The sequence below is a fragment of the Microcaecilia unicolor genome, chromosome 10, assembly GCF_901765095.1.
Source record: "Microcaecilia unicolor chromosome 10, aMicUni1.1, whole genome shotgun sequence".
In the NCBI taxonomy this organism is placed as follows: domain Eukaryota; kingdom Metazoa; phylum Chordata; class Amphibia; order Gymnophiona; family Siphonopidae; genus Microcaecilia; species Microcaecilia unicolor.
In genome coordinates, this window is record NC_044040.1 from 173708366 (window position 1) to 173732983 (window position 24618).

General features: G+C 42.9%; 1 protein-coding gene across 1 annotated transcript in view; it reads right to left on the bottom strand.

The window, feature by feature from the left end:
• Window positions 1–23238, bottom strand: part of TFDP2 (transcription factor Dp-2) — a 54595-nt gene extending 31357 nt beyond the window's left edge. Inside the window, 4 exon segments of the mRNA XM_030216183.1 lie at window positions 15210–15356; window positions 23111–23152; window positions 23154–23180; window positions 23182–23238. Coding sequence (XP_030072043.1) covers window positions 15210–15356; window positions 23111–23152; window positions 23154–23180; window positions 23182–23223 — 258 coding nt within the window. The 5' untranslated portion in view covers window positions 23224–23238.
• Between the last annotated feature and the right edge of the window lie 1380 nt (window positions 23239–24618).

Below are 24618 nucleotides of genomic sequence, written 5' to 3' on the forward strand. Positions count from 1 at the left end.
TTTTCACAAACGTGACAAATCTATTTATAAACTCTGCTGAAACATTTGAGGATTGAGTCAGCCTAACCCTGAGATATCTAAACCCATTAGAGGTCATTTTAAAAGGGAAATTATCCGAAAGATCTGTTTTCCTCATGTTACATAGAATTGCTTCCATTTTATATCCAGACAGGGTGGCACATTTTACTGCTGCTTAGTAAAAGGACCCCTTAGAAAGGGAGATATTTGATTCAGCAGCCCTTTATAAAATTCTGTGGGGAAACCATCCTCTCCCACCAATTTCCCACTTGCTAGTGACTTTTCTAATTCCACCATATCTTTTTTGAAATGTGGTGCCCAGAACCGCACACAATATTTAAGATGCAGTCACACCATGGAGCGATACAAAGGCATTATAATGTCCTCATTTTTGTTTTCCATTCCTTTCCTAATAATACCTAACATTCTATTTGCTTTCTTAGCCGCCATCACACACTGAGCAGAGAGTTTCAAAGTATCATCAACGATGACACCTAGATCCCTTTCCTGGACGGTGACTCCTAATTGAATTACATAGCTATAGTTCTGGTTCCTCTTTCCCACATGCATAACTTTGCACTTGCTCACATTAAACATCATTTGCCATTTAGATGCCCAGTCTCCCAGTCTCGTAAGGTCCTCTTGTAATTTTTCACAATCCTCTTGCAATTTAACAACGTTGTGTGTCTGTATTTTTGTGTATGTTTTGTTTGTGTGTGCTTTTGTATGCACGTTTGTGTGTCTGTGTGTAGGCGCATATGTGTATGTTTGTGACTGGGAAAGTAGAGAAAAGGGGTGAGGTAATTTGAAAGGAGCAGTTTCTGTTTGCTTGAATGCATCAAAGCTTCTCTGTTGCTGAAGCTAGAACAGCTTTTCCCATAGAATGCACTGGGCAGTTTTCAGGATCCTTTATTTCACTGGAACCCCCAAGTTTGATCTGGCCCATTTTCAAACCTACATAAGTACATAAGTAATGCCATACTGGGAAAAGACCAAGGGTCCATTGAGCCCAGCATCCTGTCCACGACAGCGGCCAATCCAGGCCAAGGGCACCTGGCAAGCTTCCCAAACGTACAAACATTCTATACATGTTATTCCTGGAATTGTGGATTTTTCCCCAAGTCCATTTAGTAGCGGTCTATGGGCTTGTCCTTTAGGAAACCGTCCAACCCCTTTTTAAACTCTGCTAAGCTAACCGCCTTCACCACTTTCTCCGGCAACAAATTCCAGAGTTTAATTATACGTTGGGTGAAGAAAAGTTTTCTCCGATTTGTTTTAAATTTACTACACTGTAGTTTCATCGCATGCCCCCTAGTCCTAGTATTTTTGGAAAGCGTGAACAGACACTTCACATCCACCCGTTCCACTCCACTCATTATTTTATATACCTCTATCATGTCTCCCCTCAGCCGTCTCTTCTCCAAGCTGAATAGCCCTAGCCTCCTTAATCTTTCTTCATAGGGAAGTCGTCCCATCCCCGCTATCATTTTAGTCGTCCTTCTCTGCACCTTTTCCAATTCTACTATATCTTTCTTGAGATGCGGCGACCAGAATTGAACACAATACTCAAGGTGCGGTCGCACCATGGAGCGATACAATGGCATTATAACATCCTCACACCTGTTTTCCATACCTTTCCTAATAATACCCAACATTCTATTCGCTTTCCTAGCCGCAGCAGCACACTGAGCAGAAGGTTTCAGTGTATTATCGACGACGACAACCAGATCCCTTTCTTGGTCCGTAACGCCTAACGTGGAACCTTGCATGACGTAGCTATAATTCGGGTTCTTTTTTCCCACATGCATCACCTTGCACTTGCTCACATTAAACCTGATGTATCTTTTCATCATTTTTTTCCCCTCCATGCCAAACTTGGTCCCATTCCAATAAATTTTCAGAGAGTTATTTTACCCCAAAAGGATTTTCTCAACCTCTTATGTATAATTTTTTTTCCAGCATCTTTGGGGTTGGAAAGAATAAAGAAGTTATCATTCTGCAATGACTGCAGACACTGAAGGTTTTCACAGAAAGTGCTACCCTATGCTGATACTTTTGCTGCCATCTGCAGTGTGCTGGACTGGATTAGAAGTGAGCTGCATTGCTGAACAAACATCAGTACAAACTGCAAATACATCAGAGAGCTGCCAGCAGCGTCCTGGATCTCAGCCTCTCAGCAGTGCTATCTACTCAGACTTCCTGAGCCCACGTCTGAAAGATTGCAGAGATATAAAATATAATATCGTCATCAACAGCCTCCTTTCTCCATCCCCTGGTACTTCTTAACAGAACCAGTAATATGAACAGGCTGTGCACTCTATTGTGTTTTCCTCATCAAATATCACACTAGCCCAGGGCATACCAATGGTTACAGCGGAGGGCTGAGAACCAAGGGAGCCATTTCAAATCCCACTGTGGCTCCCCTTGTGATATAGGGCAAGCCATTGCCTCAGATACCAACTTAGACTGTGAGTCCTCCAGGGACAAAAGAATACCTACTGAACCTAAATATAAAGCGCCTTGAGCAACAACTGAAAAAGGAGTGAGCGAAATCCAAAATCCTTCCTTCCTTCCCCTAATCTGCATACTTAGGATGCATTTAGTTTTCACTACAGATACATCTAAAGATTGGCAAACCCCAAGGGCTTGATTTTTACAAAAAACTGTTGGTAGGAAGCCATTTTAAAGAAAGATCCTGCTTTCAAGCTCAAAGGGTTTTACTGTGCTCTGAGGTTCCTTTAAACAGGACATAAATAGAGAGGTTACAAAGTCAATTAGAATCAGTTGTTCCCACTACAAGCAGCAGACTCTGAACAGAACAAACTGACGCTGACTAGAATCTCAAAAATGGGCTTACACATTCTCATGAACGGGAAAAGAGCGTGTGGGTTCTATATTTTCTTGTTTATAGAAATGTGTGCTTTCAAACGATATTTGTTCAAGGGGCTGGCAGAGTGGTTCAGTGATCATGCTGGATGCTGCCATGTGGAGGGTTTGCTGCAGGGCCGGTGCTAGGGTCTGGCGCCCCCCCCCCCCCCTTGCAAACTATCACCCCCGTCCAGCATCTCCTTTCTCTCTTCTCCCTCCCTCTTCTCCCACCCCGCCCCCTTTTTCAGCCCAGTGCCTTAAAAGGTGAAGAACAAAAGGTTTGTTGCTTTTTTTTAATCGACAGCTTTTTACTTTATTCGAAAGCTTCCCATATGTAGATATAAATATCATGAAATAAAATTGTGTATCACTAAAACTGCTTAAAAAATTATTGTATCTGATTGAAACAGCACTAATAAAGGCTGTATTTTGTCAGAATATCCTCTTTACTGATGGGTTCATCTAACCTTGTATCTGTTATCAACCAACTAGGCAAATGCCTCTGACGGTACTATGTAAGCCACATTGAGCCTGCAAATAGGTGGGAAAATGTGGGGTACAAATGCAACAAATAAATAAAAATAAATAAATAATTGTTGTTGTAATCTGCCTTGGCAAGCCTGGTGCTATAAAGATGATGGAATATATTGAAATTAAATAGAAGTATATGTAAACTCTCCTTTCATTGGGGCCCAGGCACAAGACATAGAATCACATTTTCACATACCCCCCCCCCCCCCAGCCCTGTCGCCACCGCACACGGTGTTGAAATTAATGGAAGTAAATTTAAACTCTCTTTTCATTGGGGCACATGGAATCACATTTATTTTCACCCCCCCCCCCATCATCATCACTACTGTCCACCCCCACCCCCCCACCCCCGTCGTCGTTGCTGCCACCACCACCATCCACAATCCACACAGCTCGACTGTCTGCTCCCCAGATTTAATTACAATCAAACCTTTAAGCCTGTCTGGTCCAGACGCTAGGGCGAACTGTGTTTACCGCGTTAAATCAGTTAACGCATTAACTCTACTCCAGTCCTTCCTGCTGGCTGCTGTGCCGTGTGCGTGACCCGCTGCATCCCCTCCCTCCTGCAGTGGAAACTGGCTCACAGGAAGTACACACAGGAGGAGACGGGGCGGCGGGAGATACATTAGGGAGAAGGACCTATGGCAGACAGGGCATCAGTATCGGCGGTAGGTGGGGCATCAGCATTGGCGGCGGGCGAAGTGTCAGCAAATTCACTCAGCATCTTAGCGACAGCGCAGAGGCAGTAGGCGGCGGTGCTGCGGCACGGCATGAACAGGTCACAGAACATTGAGTCTGGTACGGTGGCACCCTTGAAGGCCGACGCCCCCCTGCGGTGCTTACCCCGCTTACCGGGTTGTGCTGGCCCTGGGTTTGCTGAGATGACAGCACTCATTGCCAGGGGGTAGAATCAGACCCACTCACCAATTAGCTTATTTGAATTAAACAGAACTGTTTGATATTGGATGCAAGGGGCAATCAAGGTGGGAAAGAAGTCAAATTTTAGTTATCTGTTAAAAGAGAACAATTACATTTCAGGGGCTTTGATTAGCAACATCTTGTTAAATCTGAATGGAAACACACTATATTTTATACATTAGATCAAGGTACACTGGGATTATCTATTTGCAACCCTACAGACTATGGGATTTCAGGGATGGTTTGTTCGGGCACTTCAAGTATTATATACGGATCCAACAGCTGCAGTGTTAGTTAATGGGATAAAAACACCATCATTCAATATAGCTAGGGGGACACGTCAAGGTTGCCCGCTCTCACCACTTTTATTTATCTTGTCCCTAGAACCACTGTTAAGGAGACTATGCCTCAGGACAGACATCATGGGGGTAGAAGTAGGAGATACCACAATTAAAACATTGGCATTCGCAGATGACTTATTAGTTCTTCTTAAAAACTCTAGATCCTCAGTACCGGCACTATTACAAGAGATAGAGTCCTACGGGAGGCTCTCCGGGTTTGTGCTGAATAGACAGAAGTCACAGGCACTCCTAGTATATGGGACACCACCTGAAGGGGGAGGAGGGGAGATACCAGTATTGGTAGAGGGGGTGCCTCTGAAATATTTAGGAGTATATATCTCACAGAACTTGAGCCATCTTTATGATAGTAACGTCCAAAAGCTGCTACGAGATACAAAAGACAGACTGATTACGTGGCAGGGATACCCGTTATCATTGATGGGCAGAATTGCCTTATATAATATGGCAATAGTACCCCGCTGGTTGTATGTATTTCAGGTTCTGCCATTATACTTGAAACATAGGGATGAGAGGGAACTTAACAGGCAATTGCAAAAGTTTCTGTGGAATGGGAAAAAGGCGAGACTCCCTTTGAGGACATTACAAGTGCCTGTTGAATATGGAGGCTTAGGCCGTCTAAGCATTAGGCAAATGACAATTGCAAGTGGGATGAGACACATAGCAGATTGGTATAGGAACACGCAAGATTTCTCGGATACGTCACTGGAGTTAGCTTTGACGGACAATGTACATTTTAGTTGTATACTACATGAAACAGGAGGAACCTTGCCATATGAACTTGGACGATCAATGATAATGCCTACAGCAAAGAAAGTTTGGCGATGGGTCTGCAAACTCCATAGATTCAACGCGGGAGCAACTCCATTCATATCCATAACAAGAAACCCAGCTTTCCCAGCAGGAGATATGTATCAGATCTTCAAGAGATGGCAACGGCGAGGAATACAATATGTATACCAGATCATAAACGAACAGGGACGCTTGATGACCTTTCAGGAACTGCAAGACAAATATTCTCTCCCAAATGCAGATCTCTTTCATTATGGCCAGTTGAAACACTACATTGACAGCCTAAAATGGCAGAATTTGGCTGAAGACGTACAAGAAGAACTGGCCACAGCATACTCCTTATCTGCCCAACAAAAGGTTCCCTTGTCGCTATACCATAGACACATCCGGGATACTGCAGCAGAGCTGCCTTATGAAAGGCTAGCTCAGGCCTGGTCAGACGAACTAGGGGCGACCTTATCAACAAACATCTTCAAAGTTCATGTTCTGAATCTGAAGAAATCTACAGGCTTTGTTTGGTGCTGGGAACTACAATATAAGTTTGCAGTCCGAATGCATATAGCCCCTAGACGGGCATTCCACATGGGTCTGTCCCCGGCAGGGGAATGCCCTAAATGCAACCATGTTGGGGCCACGTTGGGACATATGTTCTGGACATGCCCGCATATTGCAAAATTTTGGAGACAACTGTTAGCAAATATATCACAGATGTGGGGCACTCGCTGGCTTCAGGATTACAAATTATTATTCGGTCACGTCAAAGTTGTGGCCCCAAAACCCAAAGGACTCAAGGAATTTACAAACAGGGCGGTAATTGCAGCCAAAAAGGTGATCCTGCTGGAATGGATGGCATCAAAGGCTCCAACATTACAACAATGGAGAACTCAGATGATAATGTTAATGAGAATGGAGAGAATTGATGTAGTCCACTTGGACAATAAAAGAGGACAGCAGTTTGAACGGAGATGGGCACCATTCTGGCAAACACTAACACCAGCAGCACGGGGACATTTGTTAAATCTATAATAATTTACAATAATTTAAAATAATGTTACGGAGGGAGGATAGAGAAGTACTGTGTAAAGTAGTCTCGGAGGGTATGGGAGGATGGGAGGGAGGGATAGGGAGGGATTGGGGGGGAAAGGGGTGATAGAGGAAGGGGGGGAAAAAGGAAAATGTATGGAGCAGGATGATTATTGTATAGACAGCTGGAAGTTATGCAATCATTGCAATGATGTACGGTTGAAGTAGTAGATGTATCTAGTTGATGTGTCACATTATGTCTTGTTCCAGAATAAACAGATTTAAATATATACATTAGATCAAGGGATCCCAAACCTCTCCTGGGGGAGCCCCAGCCAGTCAGGTTTTCAGGCTATCCAAAATGAATATGCATGAGACAGATTTGCATACCAAGGAGGCATTATATGCAAATTGATCTCATGTATATTCATTGTGGATATCCTGAAAACCAGAGTGGCTGGGGTTCCCCCAGGACAGGTTTGGAAATCACTGCATTAGATATATAAAAAGGCTAGCAGCTTCTTTAGATTAACACAGGCTTGCCCAAGTTCAATCCTCAAGGGCTACAAGCAGATCAGGTTTTCAGAATATCCCTAATGAATATGCATGAAAGATCTATATATAATGAAGGTAGTGGGCATGCAAATCTTTGTCATGCATATTCATTGGGGAAATTGTGAAAACCTGGCCTTTTTAAAGTCCTCAAGGACTGAATCTTGGACAAACCTGGATTAACAGGACAGCTGAGGAAAAGGGATGGACTTTAGTAGGTCTTTTGGGGTTTTTTTTTTAATTATTATTTTCCAATATACAATGGAATAACAAAGATTCAGGAATCTGCTAGGAAAATCATATGCATCAAGCCCACATTACTGGGGAACAAACTAGAAAAGATAAAGGTAAATAAACTATTACAAATTTAGCTGGTTGTAACAAAAACAAACATTTAGAACTCAATTTACTTAGCCTAAATTGCTTGGGGCCCTTTTACAAAGGCGCAGTAGGCTCTATGTGCGTGCCAAAATGAGACTACCGCCAGGCTAGCACGTCCCTGTGGTGGTAATTTCAGATTTGGTATGCGCCCATACCACTGGGACAAATTCTTTTTTTTATTTCCTACTATGCGCTTTTCCAGCGTTAATCGGCAGTTGGCGCTCGCTGACCGGTCACCGCACGTGTAGCACGTGAGCCCTTACCACTAGATCAATGGGTGACGTTAAGGGCTCAGGCTGTACATAAGCGTGCGCTGGGTTCAATTATACTGCAGGCCCTTTTCCCGGCACATTGAAAAAAAGCCCTTTTTCCCCAGACGCAGTAAAAACTGGCCCAACGCATGCCAAAAACATGCGCCCACACTACCACAGGCCACTTTTTGCAGCAGCTGAATAAAAGGACCCCTTAACTATTAACTGGCTAATAAATATAAAAAGCAGCTTACATTACTTCTAAGGACCACATTTCCCAACTAAGAAATTCTCTAAATGAACTGGATCCAAGGAAGTAATATTTTTTTGTTCTCATAGTTTAACAGTCACTTACAACGAAATTTGTTTTGGTAGGTCTTTTTCTCTATAACTGAAGTATGACTGGGAAACAGGGCCAGATTAAGGCAAAGGCAAACTAGTCTTCCTCTCAAACCTGAGCCTTTAATACATTGGGTGACTATACACCCATTCTGCACCTGGACTAGCTTGCTACACACATTGTAACTTAGACTAGTTCCTTATATCTTGATTAACTGTATAAAGAACTTGCCTTTAGTTCTGACACCCGTTTATTTATCCCAACTGACTCTGTACCACGTATCTTGTCCTTATCTATATATCTGCGTTTGGCCCCTCAGCTATATGGCAAGCTGTATTGTAGAAAAGCTTAAGTATCATAACATCACTTAATTTGCTGTTTTCAAGTTTTCCTCTTTCATTGTATTTATCTTCATACTTGTACATTTTACTGTTGTTATGCTGTCAACAAAGGCCTTCACAAGGGCGGTTAATAAATCCCAATAAATAAATAAATAAAGTTGTCAATGGCCTGGATTTTTTTCAAGATTCTACAAATTTGTAAATTAACTGTTTCAAAGCCAGAAGGATAACTAAAGTATCTAGATATTTTTCAGAGTTTAGCTCTCTATAGCTCTCCGATCCTCCCTTCCAGTGCAGAGACTGTGGTAAGGATCCAGCCAACGGGAAGGCTGCTCTAGTCACAGGAAGGAGGAGCTGATTTCCAAGCGCTAAGGGAGAGAGTAGAGAGTTGCACAGGGACAGAAATTTCACCTGTCCCTGCTGAAATCTAATCCATTCCTGCCCATCCCCATTGGAATCTCCTCCATCCCCGCCTGTCCCCTGTGCTAAAATAACCCAACTTTGTAGTAAAATAACCCAACTTTACAGTAGCCCATGTTGCTAACTTCCTCTCTCAGTTCTTATGGGGATTTCAATGCTATCAATCATATTCATTAATTTTTTTATGCTACTATAATTGCCATGGCACAAGGAAAGATTAGGTAGGCTGGCCTGTAACTACATTTCCGTGGGAACCCTGCAGGACCTGCATCCATCCCTGCAGACTTAGAGTGGATCCCCACGGGAGTCCTGTGGACCTGGAGGGGATCCCTGCAGGATTTCCGTTAACCCTGTTCCTGTGCTGCTCTCTAGGGGCCAGATGCACAAAGCTTACTGTGCTATTAATGTCTGCTTTAGACTGGTTCTAGCCAGTCAAAAGCAAGAGATTATTTACTAGTAATGAAAAAGGGGTTTTTCATGGCTCTAATGTGTGCCATTAGCAGTCACTGAGAACCCCATGCAAATGTATTACGATGAGCTCATTAGTATTCTAATGTGTATTCCGGGGGATGCACAGCTCCAGAGCAGATGTAATTTATTAAGCAAATTTTACAGATGCTCTGGAGCTGTCGGAGAGGAGGAAAGCACAAGCAGGCAGCTGCAAAGGCTATGTGCCTCCTACCTCTCATGTCACAACCTCCTACCTAAGCACCCTGAGCACTACAACGCACGACTGTAAGGGACGTACAAGGGAGCGGAGCATGAGCAGGCCATGGAAGGGGCTCCCAGTTACCTGTGTAACCAACAGAATACTGCAAGTTAGCATGCCCTTGCTGCATTTACATCAGATTTATGGCTGCTGTAAATGTGTGCGCCTAAATTTATTCTATAACAGCACTCAGATGCCACGTAGAATAGGCTCTCATTGCACAGCATTGGAACCCCTAAAAACAGGCACTCATTTATAGAACTGACACTTTTCTGTATAACTCAGCGGTAGAAGAAGGAGGTTGTCAGAAATTACCCGAGTAGCGGTGATATTCAGCCTGCTATATAGACAACATTACTGCTGTCCGCTCTGCATGGATATTCAGCACAGCTTACTATCTAGAAATTGGCGCTATATATCTGTGAATAATTCAGATGCTGCAGCCAGAATTTTCGTATCGGCCCATCTATCTCCCAATATCTGAATGGTAAAAGGGGACCAGACCTGACCTGGCAAAACTACCAGCTGAACCATCCTTTTTCTACTCTGCCTCACAACGGATTTTGCTCACTATGAAATAGGAGCGATGATAAACAATGGTGCCGGAATCAGAAGGCTTTAGGCTGCTCCCAGCTTTCTACAAGCTATAAATCACATCAGCTCACCTACCCGGAAATTAAATCTTTGGAGCTTTTCTAACTATGAGCAGAAAGTCAGCAACAACATTTAGAGCAGAAGCTGCTACCAGAAAGGTTTTATTATGGGAAGATGATCTGCAGATGGCAGGAAGTTGCAGGCTAGCATGGAAATCCCTGTTCAACCAGCGAAGCGCTCACCAGCTCCTGTTTTCTTTCATGAAAATTAAACTGAAATCCACTTTGCTACATTGGGAGGGTGCGATTCAAATCAAACATTTCAGGAAGATGTATTATTTTAATTAATCAGACTTTTATATTCCATTTATACCCAAAAAAGGGGTTAAAGCAGATTACAAAACAAATGGTGTCATGTACATTTTCTACAGGAACAACTGTGCAAACTTCTGCTTTACAAATCAGTTATAAAAACCTGGATTGATCACTGTTGGAAACAGGATACTGGGCTAGGTGGGCCATTGGTCTGACCCAGTATGGCTATTCTTATGTACAACAAGACACTTACACAAGGACTGCACAATGGCATGCAAATTGATATGAGCTGGATTCACTGGCCCAGCTTCTGCTCCGGTAAGAGCATTCAAAGCTCTTGAGTGAGGGAAGGAGCACCAGCTGTAGCTCAACAGTGACCCCCAGTGGCCAGAGACAGGTGCATGCATACTTGACTCAAGAGGGACCTGAAGTCTGTCACCCCTGTTTGAGGACCATCACTCCAATGGCTGGGACAGGAAAAGCGAATTCAACATAGAAAAAAACAAACAAACAAACCCTGAATATTGTCCATTTCAATTGGACAGGAAGACACAAGGAGCAGCAAGAAACCGTTAAAGCAAAAAGTGCTGTATCCTGGGCATCCTGTGTAGCAGTTCAAGTATAATGCTTAGCCCATGGCAGTAAAAAGCATTAAATCACCAGTTCTGATACTCTCTAGCAGCTGTCATCTCCTCACGTTTACTGAATCCACATTGGCTGATTTTTCTTGTGCATTTTTACCTTTAAATGCATGTCTCATTTTTAGAATTCTTCTGAAGCTAAGAAAATCTATGGTGTGTACTAGCCCAAAACGAACCAAGGAAAACTGCATCTCAAAATGGTCGAATACTATAGAACCAACAATGCGAACTTAAATATCTCACTCTTGGCTTTTACAGGGCTGGGAAATCCATACAGCCATTAAATTAATCCACAACGCACACCGCTTTGATCACGTCCCCCCCCCCCCCCTGTTCAGAACATTGGCTCCCTGATTCCGCATGTATTCGTTTCAAGGTCTTGCTGCTTGTTTTCAAAGGTCACATACCCAGAGCTCCTACCTATCTTAATCATCTGCTAATTCCATATCAATCTAACCGCCCTCTCCGCTCTTCAAATGGCCATGTTTCATCTTCCATCACCCTCTGCTCTGCGCATAAAAAAATTTCCCATGAAACTGCAAACTTTGGAACTCTCTTCCACTCTCGCTCACATACACCAATTTCAAGACTCTCCTCAAAACCCATCTCTTTCAAATCCACATTCCGATCTGCCTCTGATTCTGTTTCTTAGTATCTTTCCTCCAGTCCTCTGCCTTAGTCCTTGTTCCCTCTACTCCCAAGTTATTTTATTGTAAACTGCATTGAGGCCTTATACATGCCATATTGCAATATATCAAGAATGTGTAAATAAGTATTGCCACACTGGGACAGACCAAAGGTCCCATCAAGCCAGACATCCTGTTTCCAACAGTGGCCAATCCAGGTCACAAATACCTGGCAAGATCCCAAAAAGTTCAATACATATGCTGCTTATCCCAGAAATAAGCAGTGGATTTTCCCCAAGTCATTTTTAATAATGGTCTATGGACTTTTCCTTTAGGAAGCCACCCAAACCTTTTTTAAACCCTGCTAAGCTAACCGCCTTTTCCACATTTCCTGACAATAAATTCCAGAGTTTAATTACAAGTTGAGTGAAGAAAATTTCTCGATTCGTTTTAAATGTACTACTTTGTAGCTTCATCACATGCCCCCTAGTCCTAGTATTTTGGAAAGAGTAAACAAACGATTCACATCTACCTGTTCCACTCCACTAATTATTTTATAGATCTCTATCATATCTCCCCTCAGCCGTCTTTTCTCCAAGCTGAAGAGCCCTAGCCACTTTAGCCTTTCCTCATAGGGAAGTTGTCTCATCCCCTTTATCATAAAATAAATACGGCATAGTCGTGGCAAATATTTATTATTTCCATAGTTCCATTGGCTGTGCCTAAGATACTAACCAGGGTTACCAAGCCCCAGGTCAACAGAGTTTTAAAAGGGAACCGCAAAAATAAACAAAAAACATTCTTAGCTTCCATTTCAGGTCTTTTAAAAAAAAAAATTTCTGCCAACTTGATTTCCCAAAGCCCTGAATTCCCACAGTGAACAGCAGCAGTGCTTGAAGTGATCAATTATCAGCCTTCCCTCAACTTAAAAAGCACCCACAAGCCTGAGAGCCAACATTTAAAGGAAATTTCCTTGTGGAGTCTTCCTTTAAGAACTGCTTCCTTGGTGGGTCTGCACAGATACCTGACTGCCAGCTGCAAACTCCCCACCAGAAAGTACGCACACCGTCATGTCCCATGTGATAAGGCAGACCCCAAAGAACCCCTTTAGAGAGCAGGTTTTTAATAAAACAACCCCTAGTTCTAAGACTAGTCACTTTAAAGCAAATGACGAAAAGGAAATGCTGGGGTGGACACCAGAAGGGAGGGTCAGGGTTCATCCCACTATGTTAAGAACTGATTTACCCCATTTGGTAGAGAGTGTGAGAGAGTTTAAGCCCAATTTCCCTGTCTAAGGAAACAGTATGTCATGCCTCCATGTGAAGCTGGGGGGAGGGGGTCATCCCCAGGGCAGCTTCAAACAAACACAGCTGAGCTGTTGGACAGGGAGCCACAAAAGCAGGGTGAAGAGCTTCTCAAAGAACCAGAGGAAAAATAACCAGCATGGGAACCCTGTAAATAGATAACATAAAACTGTGTCGTAGCAGCCCGGAGGGAGGCCACAGTAGCAAAGGAACGATGGAGTGGGAGGTGGGCTGCCAGCTCCACAGGAGTGGGGAGCTGTAGCAGTAGAACTGTTTAAAGCTGGAGGGTTAAACTCTACAATCCACATGGACCGAGGATTACAAGTTTCTGTTAGAATTATTTCGTTGTTTTGGGAAAAATAAATGCAGAAAACCTGGACTGGCTCAATTTACAGCTTTGGACTGAACTCTGGAGCACCTTCAAGGACCCTACACTTGGAGCAACACTGAAGTGCCTGCTGGGAATTGAACTTGGAGCTTTTACACTCATTATTCAAGCATTTTGATAGACAGTACAATCCATAATTCTCACTATTACTGGTGTTGACGTCCAACGTTACACATTTGGCATTTGGAACGAACTGTGTTTGTAAGAATAATGTTGCCCAATTGAATGCTTATTGCTAGTGGTGAGATGTACCCAAATAAATACTGAAAAAGAAGTTTTGCTCCCACTTGTATGAAAAGACTAACTGAAGCCTACAGCATCGTAAATATGGAAAAACTGAGGTATGAACCACATAATGAGAAGAGAATGCAAAAGGTGGGAGTGTGAGCCAGGCTCACACTCCCACCTTTTGCATTCTCATTTCACGCCCCAGTGGGCTCTTCTGAGTTCTCCACGTAAGTGGATTATCTCTAGACCACATAATGAGAAACCATAGTTTTCAAAGACCTGGATTTCTGTTTTACAACTTATGCAAATCTTAGCTGCATTTCCACAGGACTGTTCTGTTTAGGACTTTGTTGATGAATAGATGTGACCTGGGACCCTGAGTCAGCTCACTCATTTTTGGACATTTTGTTTTGACTTTGTAAGCACGCTCTGTCTATGAGAGAGAGTGGAGATGGATTTCTGTTATGTGTTAGTTGCTGTTTTGAGAGGAATTTGAGGAGCCTTATTTATGAGAATCTCTGATAGTGTTGTTCCTTCCATTTATTGGACCCTGTTCTTTATGTTTCCAATACAAAGATTTCAAGCATAAATAAATATATAATGAACAAACTCCCCACCTCTCCCCTGCAGGACTGACCCACCGTTCAGTGCTGCTTCTTTTCCTTGAAGAGGACAGTTTTAAAAGGTTCTTCTCCACTGATGAACAGTCATTCACCTGCAGAGAATCCTTTTCAAAACTACCACCTTACTGTAGAAACAATTCTGTTAAACAGCGGGGCTATGCTGGAGGGGATGTGGTTTGAGGGGGACCATAGGGCATATATGATGGCATTGCCTTAAAGTTAAGGCATTCTGGAAGGCAGTGCAAGATAGACTTCAGGGTTGGTTGGGATGCCCGATACCCTGGGTCCCTGGGGTGTTCCTTTTTTTCTGCACCGGTGGGAGGGCTGACATCTTGTCAACAGCAGTTGCTGAGACAGGTGACAGCAGTGGCCCCGAGTGACAGTAGCGTTGCACTGGAAGCAAAAACAGTCCCCTCAATTACAAGATGGCAAAACAAATTAAAATATGTGTGCGAGATGGAAAGACTCATAGCAATACGAAAACATCGGACAGGTCAATGGCATTCTATATGGCAGTTCTTTGTAAATGCAGTTAACTAGAATTAGAGAGAGAATGCAGTTAATGAGTGTGGAGGACCAGAGTAAGAGTTGGCAAAAAAGGGAGGGACTCGGGAAGGGGGGGATGGAGGGGGGGGAAATAATGGATAAAATGTTATAAAGCTGTTGAAGTCTACGATGGTACAGGGCTGATACAATGGGGTGGAAGTGCACTTAACACTGGGTATATAAAATGTTTCCGGTTTTCATGAAAAAGCGAAGTTGTTTGTTTTAAAACACTCTGTTGTAAAGATTGAAAGTTCAATAAAGACTTCTCACCAAATAAAAAAAAAGAAACCAATTTCCTGTTACAAATCAGGACCAACCAAACTAAAAATTTTAAAAATTAAGTCATTGTTTCTATCAATTTCACTGCTGGGCTGAAGTGCGTGCTTGCAATATTGCCCTGCTGTACTACCAGGGTATGTACTGAGGTTGGGATCCTGCTTACCTCTAGATTCTGACATTCTTGGGCTGAATTGGTAGGTAGGCCAATCCATTTAATTTCTTTTTTCTCTTTGGAAATGATGTTCATAGCCATAAGCACATTCAAAGCATCGTACACTCGACGCCTGATGTTCTTCTGATCATAAGCCTGCTAAAAAAGAGGAGAAAGTTAACTGAGGGGAAAATTAAAAGATCCAGTCGATTCAGATTTAAAATTAAAGTAGACTGGAGCTCTATGCACTAAAACTTGTACTAACAGGTTTTTAGCATTTACAAGCTAAACGTTTGATTGTGCCAGACATGAAGGATAATTTAAAGTCATGTCCCGATCCGCCCATGGCCCTCTCATTTCTGTGCCCCCCCTTTCCCGACTCGTGATTAATTTATGCGCATATATGTTAACTGAATCAGTTAGTGCTATAATTGCTTGTTAAAAAGCCAACTGGTGCTTAATTAGCTCATTATTCAATTAAAATGTGAATGCAAATTGGGCATGCATGCATTTTTTTTAGTTTTTTTTTTTTTTAATAGAATTAGGGGTTAGCAGCATGTGTGAAGAGGTCTAAACATAGGTAGAGTATGAGAGGCCATGGGTGTGTTTTTGGAATACACATGTAACTTAAGGATTAGGGCCTAACTTGCTGACTGCGCTAGTATTCTGCAACAAGATCTGATGCCCAAAATCCATTACAGAATTGGTGTTAAGAGCATGGTATTAAACATAAGCATTGCCATAACTGGCACAGACCGAAGGTCCATCAAGCCCAGTATCCTGTTTCCACACAGTGGCCAAACCAGGTCACAAGTACCTGGCAAGATCCAAGAAGAGTAAACAGATTTTATGCTGCTTATCCTAGAATATGCAGTGGATTTTCCCCAAGTCCATCTTAATAATGGCTTATGGACTTTTCTTTTAGGAAATTATCCAAACCTTTTTTAACGCTGCTAAGCTAACTCCTTTTACCACATTCTCTGGCAAGGAATTCCAGACTTTAATTACTCGTTGAGTGAAGAAATATTTTCTCTGATCTGTTTTAAATTTACTACTTAGTAGCTTCTTTTCATGCCCCCTAGTCCTAGTATTTTTGGGGTGCCTGTATATCACAACTCTGCCCCTGCTGTATGCAAACTATGCCTCAATATGAACAGCGCACATTTAAGTACATGACATCTCATTGGTGTGCTTGCAAATCTATGTGCACAATTTTGTAAAACATAGTTTACATGTCATAAATCCTTTATAAAATCTACCCAACTGATTTTTAAATTCAATGCAATAAACACCATTTCATTTTTTCCTGTGGCCAGGTAGACGACCCAGGATATCTTCGGGGCTCAGAGAAGATTTATCATCACTGGCCTCCCATGAAGTATGGAGAGAGTTCTATCTTGTTGCAAGCTGTGTTATAATTATGAAGAATCAGCGCATGCAATGTACCAACATTAACATACAGAAAACATGGTAAACATCAACAGCAAAAAGTGCCCAATCAATCCGTGATGCATCAATGAAAAAGCTTCTCAAATTGACATTTTCATTTGTTGCTTAGTCTGTTCTTTACAGTGATAAGAGCCTGAGGTAGGGGGCTTTATTGCCATTTCATTAAATGCCCTCAGCCTTCACTTCCAGACATTTATCGGCACAAGGGATCACCCAGAGAATATATCTCATTACTTAAATTCAATATACACAATATTTAAGAAATCCTCCTCTACATTATGGGCACCAAACACAATACATTTATTACCAGACAGGGACAAAGGCTTTGAAAGTGCATGGTGTGTTCTCATGTTTTGCTCCATCATTAACCTGATTCACAAAAATCCTTTTCACATTGAAAGAACATAAAAATTCCAAGTGTAGATAAAGTAGCTTGAGGAAAAATATACACAAAACAAGATTAACAGCAGGAGAAACTGAGTCAAGACAGGAACAATTATATTTTGAGGGAATTATATTTAGCAACATCTGTTTAAAACAATACATTTCCGGAATCTGTTTTGCTGAGTTGTACATCTGGGTCATTTCAGAGCAGAATTTCATATCTGAAACTTGGAAAGGTATTGCTGCTTTTTAGCTGTATTTGTGCTGCCTTCGGAAAGTCCGCAGCATCCATTTTGCAGTCTTTCCCTCTTGATCATAGCGGTGATGCTGGAAAGGAGCCAAGGAAGCAGAACACTCCATTCCCGAAAGCACTGTCTGTGCATTATAAAATATCTACACAGCTAGGTGGTGGCTGAACAGGTCCCACCTCCACTACTCTCATTAACTAAACTCAATTTCAAAAATTTCATTTTACTTTCAATGAGGTTAAAACTTGGGCAAGCGTTCCTAGTTAAGCACAAACACTATCAAACTGTGGTGAGACTGTGTACAGACGTGAAAATTTCCAGAAAGATCGGCAGAATGCACACTGCATTCTCTAGTAAAATTACACAAAGTGGGTAAACAGGATTTGAAAAGCTACATAAAGGTTCAAATTCACCTAACCTCTGCTTGCCTGATCTTCCAGTAAGTGTTTTGTTGGCAAAGAGAGCTTACTAAAATGATGACTGGTTTTAAAATGCAATCCTTTGGTTCACCGCTTGCTTTCTAATCTGATAAATACTTTCAAACGCTGGGGCTGTAAGATCACCACCATTAAAAAGGGCACTTTATTCTCATGTCCTGCCCAGGCTGGAAGAGCACCCTGCAGGTTGACGGGAATACTCTACAGTCAAAAGAAACATTTTCTTTGGCTTTTGATATCATGAAAGGAAACATGTGTTCACCCCGGCTGTGAAATACATATATTTCATATTTCATGAGCTGTGTTTCCCTTTTTTGTCTTTTATGTATTCCTTCTCCTTAATAAAAAGTTCAGCTCTTGTTTTTCTGACCAAATAATTATTACCCTCTACAAACAAGATGCCTGCCAAGACATACCATCAGCGGTTTACAGTTGTTTTTAATTGAACCTTTTATTCAACTTGACGTTTAACTCCTGTTGCATTATGAAAAGTTCAATTCAGCAAAAGCAGGGTCGGTCTGACTACTACAAGGACTAGGCATTCCCCTAAGTCAGCACAATTTGGGGGCAGCACTGGCGTGACTGTCAGCATCAACAAACAAGACAACCCAGCTGGTGTGCTGCCTTGAGCACCCACATAGCTCACACCTGCCACATCCTACCCCCTCCAAAACAGGAAGTTCAGAGAAGACAGGAAACAACAGACCTCTGGCTATTCACAGATACTGAAGACCCCACACTGGCTGTGCTGACACTGGTTTAGAGCCGCAGGACTGGATGGAATTAGTGGGACGATACAGCAAAATGCTACGAGGGGTGAGGTAGGCCTGGCAGGGGGAAGAGAAAGAGGGAACATGCACGTGAAGAACATGGGGAAAGGAGGGAGATGCTGAACATGTTGGTGAGAGGGTGTTTGGAAAGGAAGAGGCTGGACACCTCAGGGGTTGTAAGAAAGGTGAGAGTTTGGGGGAGCGGTAAAAAGGAAGAAAAGATACTGGGGATGAGGGAAAAGGGTCTTGAGCTGTCCGGAGGGGTGGGGGGGGGAGGGTGCATGAGTCAAGATTTCCCTAGGGTATCCGATACCATTGGCTCAGCACTGAGAAAAAGTCTGCACAGACAATATTCACCAGGTATGTTTCCTACACTGCAGATCACAGAAATGAAGAGAATTGGATGAATCAACTCAAATCTCAAACACTGTTTCTGTATTTGTCCAACCTCACTATAAACCTAGGGCTCCTTTTACTAAGTGGCGCTAAGCCCAAAGCGGGCATACCACTCGCTATAATGGAAGTACCGCCAGGCAACCGCAGCAGCCTGGCGGTACTTCCCACTCCTACCGTGCCATCATTTCTGGTGCTACAAAAATTTATTTTTGGAACGCCTGACTGTACCCGGCAGTAATCGGGCAGTGCCACGCACTGCCCAGTTACAGCCAGGTTAGAGTGGGAGCCCTTAACACCATCTCAATGGGTGGCGGTAAGGGATCCCCCCGAAATGGCCGCGTGGCAAGTGCTTTACTTGCTGCCCGGCCATTTCCTGCAGGAAAGCGAGACCTTCTCTTTTATCAGCTGCAGTAAAAGGGGGCTTCAGCGTGCATGTAAAGCACATGTCGACACCAGCACCGGCCCCCTGTTGCCGCAGCTTGGTAAAAGGGGTCCCTAATTTTTTAGCAAGGAGTTCTAAAGCACATTCATACAGGTCAGTATTATATTGAATGCCAAAATACTACATCCTGTATCATTAGAAGTTGCAAAATCCCTGCTTCAACACCCTTTTATGGTGACTTTTGCATCATTCTAAGCCATGTAATAACATGGCACAGGAATCTACATCACCAAACAGTGCTGCTGACCTGACTTGACACAATGAGAGAAGATCCATATGGGTCAGAATGCAATTTCAGGGAGACCATGGGGCTGTGACACTGCAGCAGAAGCCACAATCCCCATCCCAACCTGTAACCATCACAACTTCATTTGATGCTGGGGGGAACAGCGGGGGTGGATAAGGGATGTGTTCATAATTCACCCTCTCACATTCCATGTCAATTTGTTTGTGGGCCAATTTTAAACAGCACAAGCGAGTATTCATATACAGCATCGTAGACCTCACTAGTCAGACAAGAACAGCAGCAACACAGTGACACGTTAAATAGAAACAGAGCATAATCACTAGAAAGGAAACCACAGGGCTGGGCATCCTGACGACAGCAGGAAAGTTCCAGATGCCAAGGGAGGAAAGCAAGGCTGCAATGCCAGTGGAATTCCTAACTCCTGCTGGCAGAACAAGAAGATGCAGATAGAAGCAAATAGTGGAGATAGCCAAACAGTTAACGCTGAATGAAAAGAGGGTATGTTCCATTGATAAGAAAGATCTTTATTTAAAATAATCTCTTCACAGGACTCAACATGAATCGTGTTTCGGCGCCACTGCCTGCATCAGGAGTCCACAGTGATCTGTTCCTTACAGTTTAGGGTCTCCCACAATTCAGTCTCTCCCTTGTCCAGTTTGCTGATTTCATACAGAAAAATGTGTAACTGTTTTTTCATCTTGTTCTGACATTTGCATCCGTTTCCTGATTTTCAGCCCTTTTTGCCCTTCTCACACACACTCAATAAAACACAGCCTTCGCTTTGATGCCTCTTCTTAAATGCTGAAAGGAAGATGTGAAAGGTAAACGTGGTGGTGGGGGAGATGGAATAAGAAGGGTGGAGAGGAAAGAAGCAAAAGGGAAAAGATGATTGAAGGCAGATGAGGTATGGGAACAGAGATGAAAAAGGGGAAAGAGGCAGAGAGGAAGCAAGAACATATGAAGGTGTGTGAACTGGGAGAGGATGCACCGTGGTGGGAATGGGGAGAAAGCGAAGCATGTTGTAAGGGTCCTGGGTGTGTGGCAGGGTTGCTAACTTCCTAGAAATACTATTACTGGCACTCTGTTTATCGCACCGTTGGGGACCTTGTTCCTCAGTCTCCCCCCCTGCAGATAGAGTCCAAGAGGGACTTCCCACTCAGCACTCTCGGTGGCCTATAAAGTCATATGTGGCCCTTTACTTGAAAAGTTGGAAGACCCTTGAAGAAGGATGAAATTAAGTGCTACATTAGCACTGCATATCTGTGGTCATTAATTTCAAAACAAAATTCCAATTTATCACGCCAAAACACTGCTTCGAAAACGTGCCAAAAAAACACTGCGCAAGGCCTGCACCAGCAAGACCGACTCTTGTTTAGTGGCACTAACTGCCACGCCAGGGCTGCCCCTAAACTACGCTGATCTAGGAGGATGAAAAATTCACCCAGTGCTTTTGCAAATTGAACTTTGCACGATGCAGTACAGATGTGGATTGTATCTCTCTCAAGCCACTAAGTTGTTTGTTTTTTTTTTTTTAATTCTTTATTTTTGGATTTTTCAACATAATACAGTAACATATCATAAAACAGCTTTCCATTTTCATCATATGTACATGAAAAAGATAGCATTTGTATCACATAACCCCCTTTCTGTGAAACTCCTAACCCTTCCCAACCTCCCCCCCCCTCGTCCCTATCCCCTATTTACCTCTTCCCTCATGAATCTAAGTATATGAGGAGACAGTCACATTACTTGTAGAACACCACTTATTATACTGGTCCCAGACCTTACAGTGCTGAGCAAGTCTCCCTCTTTGTATTGCTGTGAGCTTTGAGAATAGCCGAATTTTGTCCAACTTCTCCAGTACTCCTTGAAGTCTCGGCAGGGTTGGTTTCTTCCATGCTGCTGCGATGACCATCTTACTTGCTACGAACATCTGAGTGGCGAATTGGTAAGCCGGTTGCCTGACCCCAGACGGTTTGAAATGTAGCAAACAGCTGTCCATTGTCATAGGATATTCTACTGCTATTATTGAGCTCAGGCATCTCAATACTTCAGTCCAAAACTGTTGTGCATGACTACAGTTCCACCAGATATGAAACACGTCTCAAGCCACTAAGTTTCATGTGCAACCACTAAACACTGGAAGTGTCTCTGTAATACTAGGTCTATGCAGAACAGCGGAGTTAAAATAGCAAAAAACGCACTGAAGGACATCTCAAAGGCTTCACAGTTGATGCCTAGAGCTTGCTAGCCAAACAATAATACACACTGGCCCACCTTCTAAGAACTCTTAGACATCCAAAGAGACAAGGAGAGGAATTCTACGAATGGTGGCAAATCCTGACGTGGAAACACATTCCAACGGATGCAAGGCACCGAAATGGGAGCTGAATGGCAGATTGGCACAGAAATAGTTACACGTTTAGTTATAGGATAGTGCCTAAGTGTATCCGTGTGCAACTGGAAAGGGGATGTTCCCATGGGAGGGTATGGGCGGGTCAGGGGCATTCCATAAAACTACATGCACTATTATACAATACCGCAGATGCACACACAATGTGCACACCAAGATTTACAAATGGTTTCAACTGGGGTACATCCTCGCACTTAACGCTATTCTATCCCAGAGCGGCCTTTATAGATTAGCGCTAGGCACCATTTACACAACCAAACTAAAGCACGTAATGGACATAACACAACTCTTCCGTTCTCCGATTCCCTAATGTGGCTGCCACATGAACTTGATCTTACCACAACATCACCCTGTATTTGTTCACACCAGAGCCTGCAAAGGCCTCTCCGGTACTATGTAAGCCACATTCAGCCTACAAATAGTGGTGATGGCAGTGGACCGAAAACTAAGCACATCAGGGTTCAAATCCTGACGAAGATCCTTGTGACTTTGGGCAAGTCGCTTACCACCTCCATTACCTCAGGTACACATTTGTAGTCTGACTTATACAAGTAGTGCCACTGAAAATCTGGTCAGACCACCTCAGCAGTGCCGGGGCAGTCCACGGACAGCATATGGGTGGAGCAGAGAGTTACCCGATTAGTGAGTGGCAAAACTCAGTCTGCTCACTGGGTAACCATCTGGATTAAGTTAAGCAGCAAAAAGGCTGTTCTAAGTTTATCAAGGTAGGTAACCAGGTAGCAGCCTGAATACTGCTGATACCGGATAAGTGCCAGTGGCCACATTATACCCGGATATTCAACGCCAGTATCTGCTACTGAAAGGCACTTAACATCTGTAGCCAGTATTAAAGAAATACTTACTGAATACTGTCTCATTAGATTGTACGCCCTCCGGAGATAGGGAAACATCTACGGTACTGTACTTAATGCACTTATCCTGAACTATTACTTAAACCCCCCCCCCCCAACCACACACACACACACTAAAACAAAAAATTCTGGCCAGTTCATAGGGACTAGGAGCAATAAGCCAAGCCACATTTTCTTCTTCTCTTACATACAGCATATAGCAGAAGAAAGCAGAATAAAGCCCTAGCACTAGGCAAAGCTGAGACATCTACTTACAGAATCTCCAGCCAGATGGCTGCTAGAACTGGTAAATTCTGAAAACCAGTTCATCTGCTACTTCATTATAGGGAGGTTGTTCCTTTGCGCTGAACCTTTTCACACACCTTCATCGAAAGTGGCGCAAACCTTTCCCATTTTGTCTCCTTTCCTGCACCGTTTACTGCAAGGAGAGAAGAAACAAGATTTTAGACTTTATTTCACTGTTTTTCCTGGAACATTTTGGAAAGTAAGTAGTATTGTGTGATGATTAATCCTCTTTGGTATGATAATGGCACTTATTTTCTTTCCAAACGTTAAAAAAAAAAAAAAGAAAATCACAAAATACACTCGATCCATATTCTACAGGATTTATCTGGATAAGGCCCACTGATCGAGCCATAGCTGACTTTTCAATGGAAGCGTAAGAGAGGGAATCCAAAAAGCACACAAGCAGAAGCAAGCAGCCAAAAGAAAGCACAAGGAGCCTTCAAGAATGCTAGTGCTTCATTGACAGGGCTTTATTGATATGGCCCAACATGGTCTGTGTTTAAGCAAAAACACCTGCCTCAGGGTCTAGATATAAAAATATTCAGAATGTAAACAAATATGAATATACCAAAAACAATGACATCCAATCAAAATTTAAAAAAAACAGAAATGCTTAAAAACATAATAATCAAATTATGTACATAAAATGACTGTGTAAAATCATGGAAAGATTATTGTCAAAAAGCGCTTCAAATCAGTTAATTGTCAATGAGGTATGATTTATGTGCAGATTTATCTGGGTTCCTTTATCACCATTTTTTATATTCATTTTATGCGATTTCAACTGGGCTGATCTGTGTGGAACAAAGCTTCCAGAAAATCAATAAATTCAGCTTCCAAGATAGTCTCAGGAATGCCAACCAAGTGCACATTGCTCCTCCTGGAGCAAGTCTCCAGTTCCTCGAGCTTGGTTTGGCAAAAGTATCTTCCAAAACTGAGAATGTGTGTCCTACACTCCCTGGCCCTATCCTCCAGCTACCCCAGGCACTGCTGATAGTGGGCCACATTCCTGGTAAATTCCTCTAATGTGTCATATACTCGGCCAAGTTTCTCCTCCAAAAGTGCCAGGCGTTTATCAAGCAAAGACTCCAAAGCATCACCACTTCTGCTGCCACCTCTGAAACCCATACGGACTTCGGTGTTACACTCATGGGACTATGAGGAGCCGCCATCTTATTGTCTGGCGGTCAGGCTCGATCTTTGTCCTTCCATAAAGATTTAGACGCCACAGGTGTTCGGTACAAATGCAGAACTCTCAGTAATTGAGATAGAATAATCTTTTAGATCTTCTGCCTACACAGATCTCAGTAACGTTTAGAAGTCAAGCAAGTATAGCCTTTGAGGCCTACTTAACATTCTTACTTGTAGGAAAGATCAATGCCTTAGAGCTGGCCAAGGTATTACTCCACTATGGAGATGAACCTATTCATTTGAAGAGAATGGCTGACCATGTATATACAAAACATGCCTTATACACA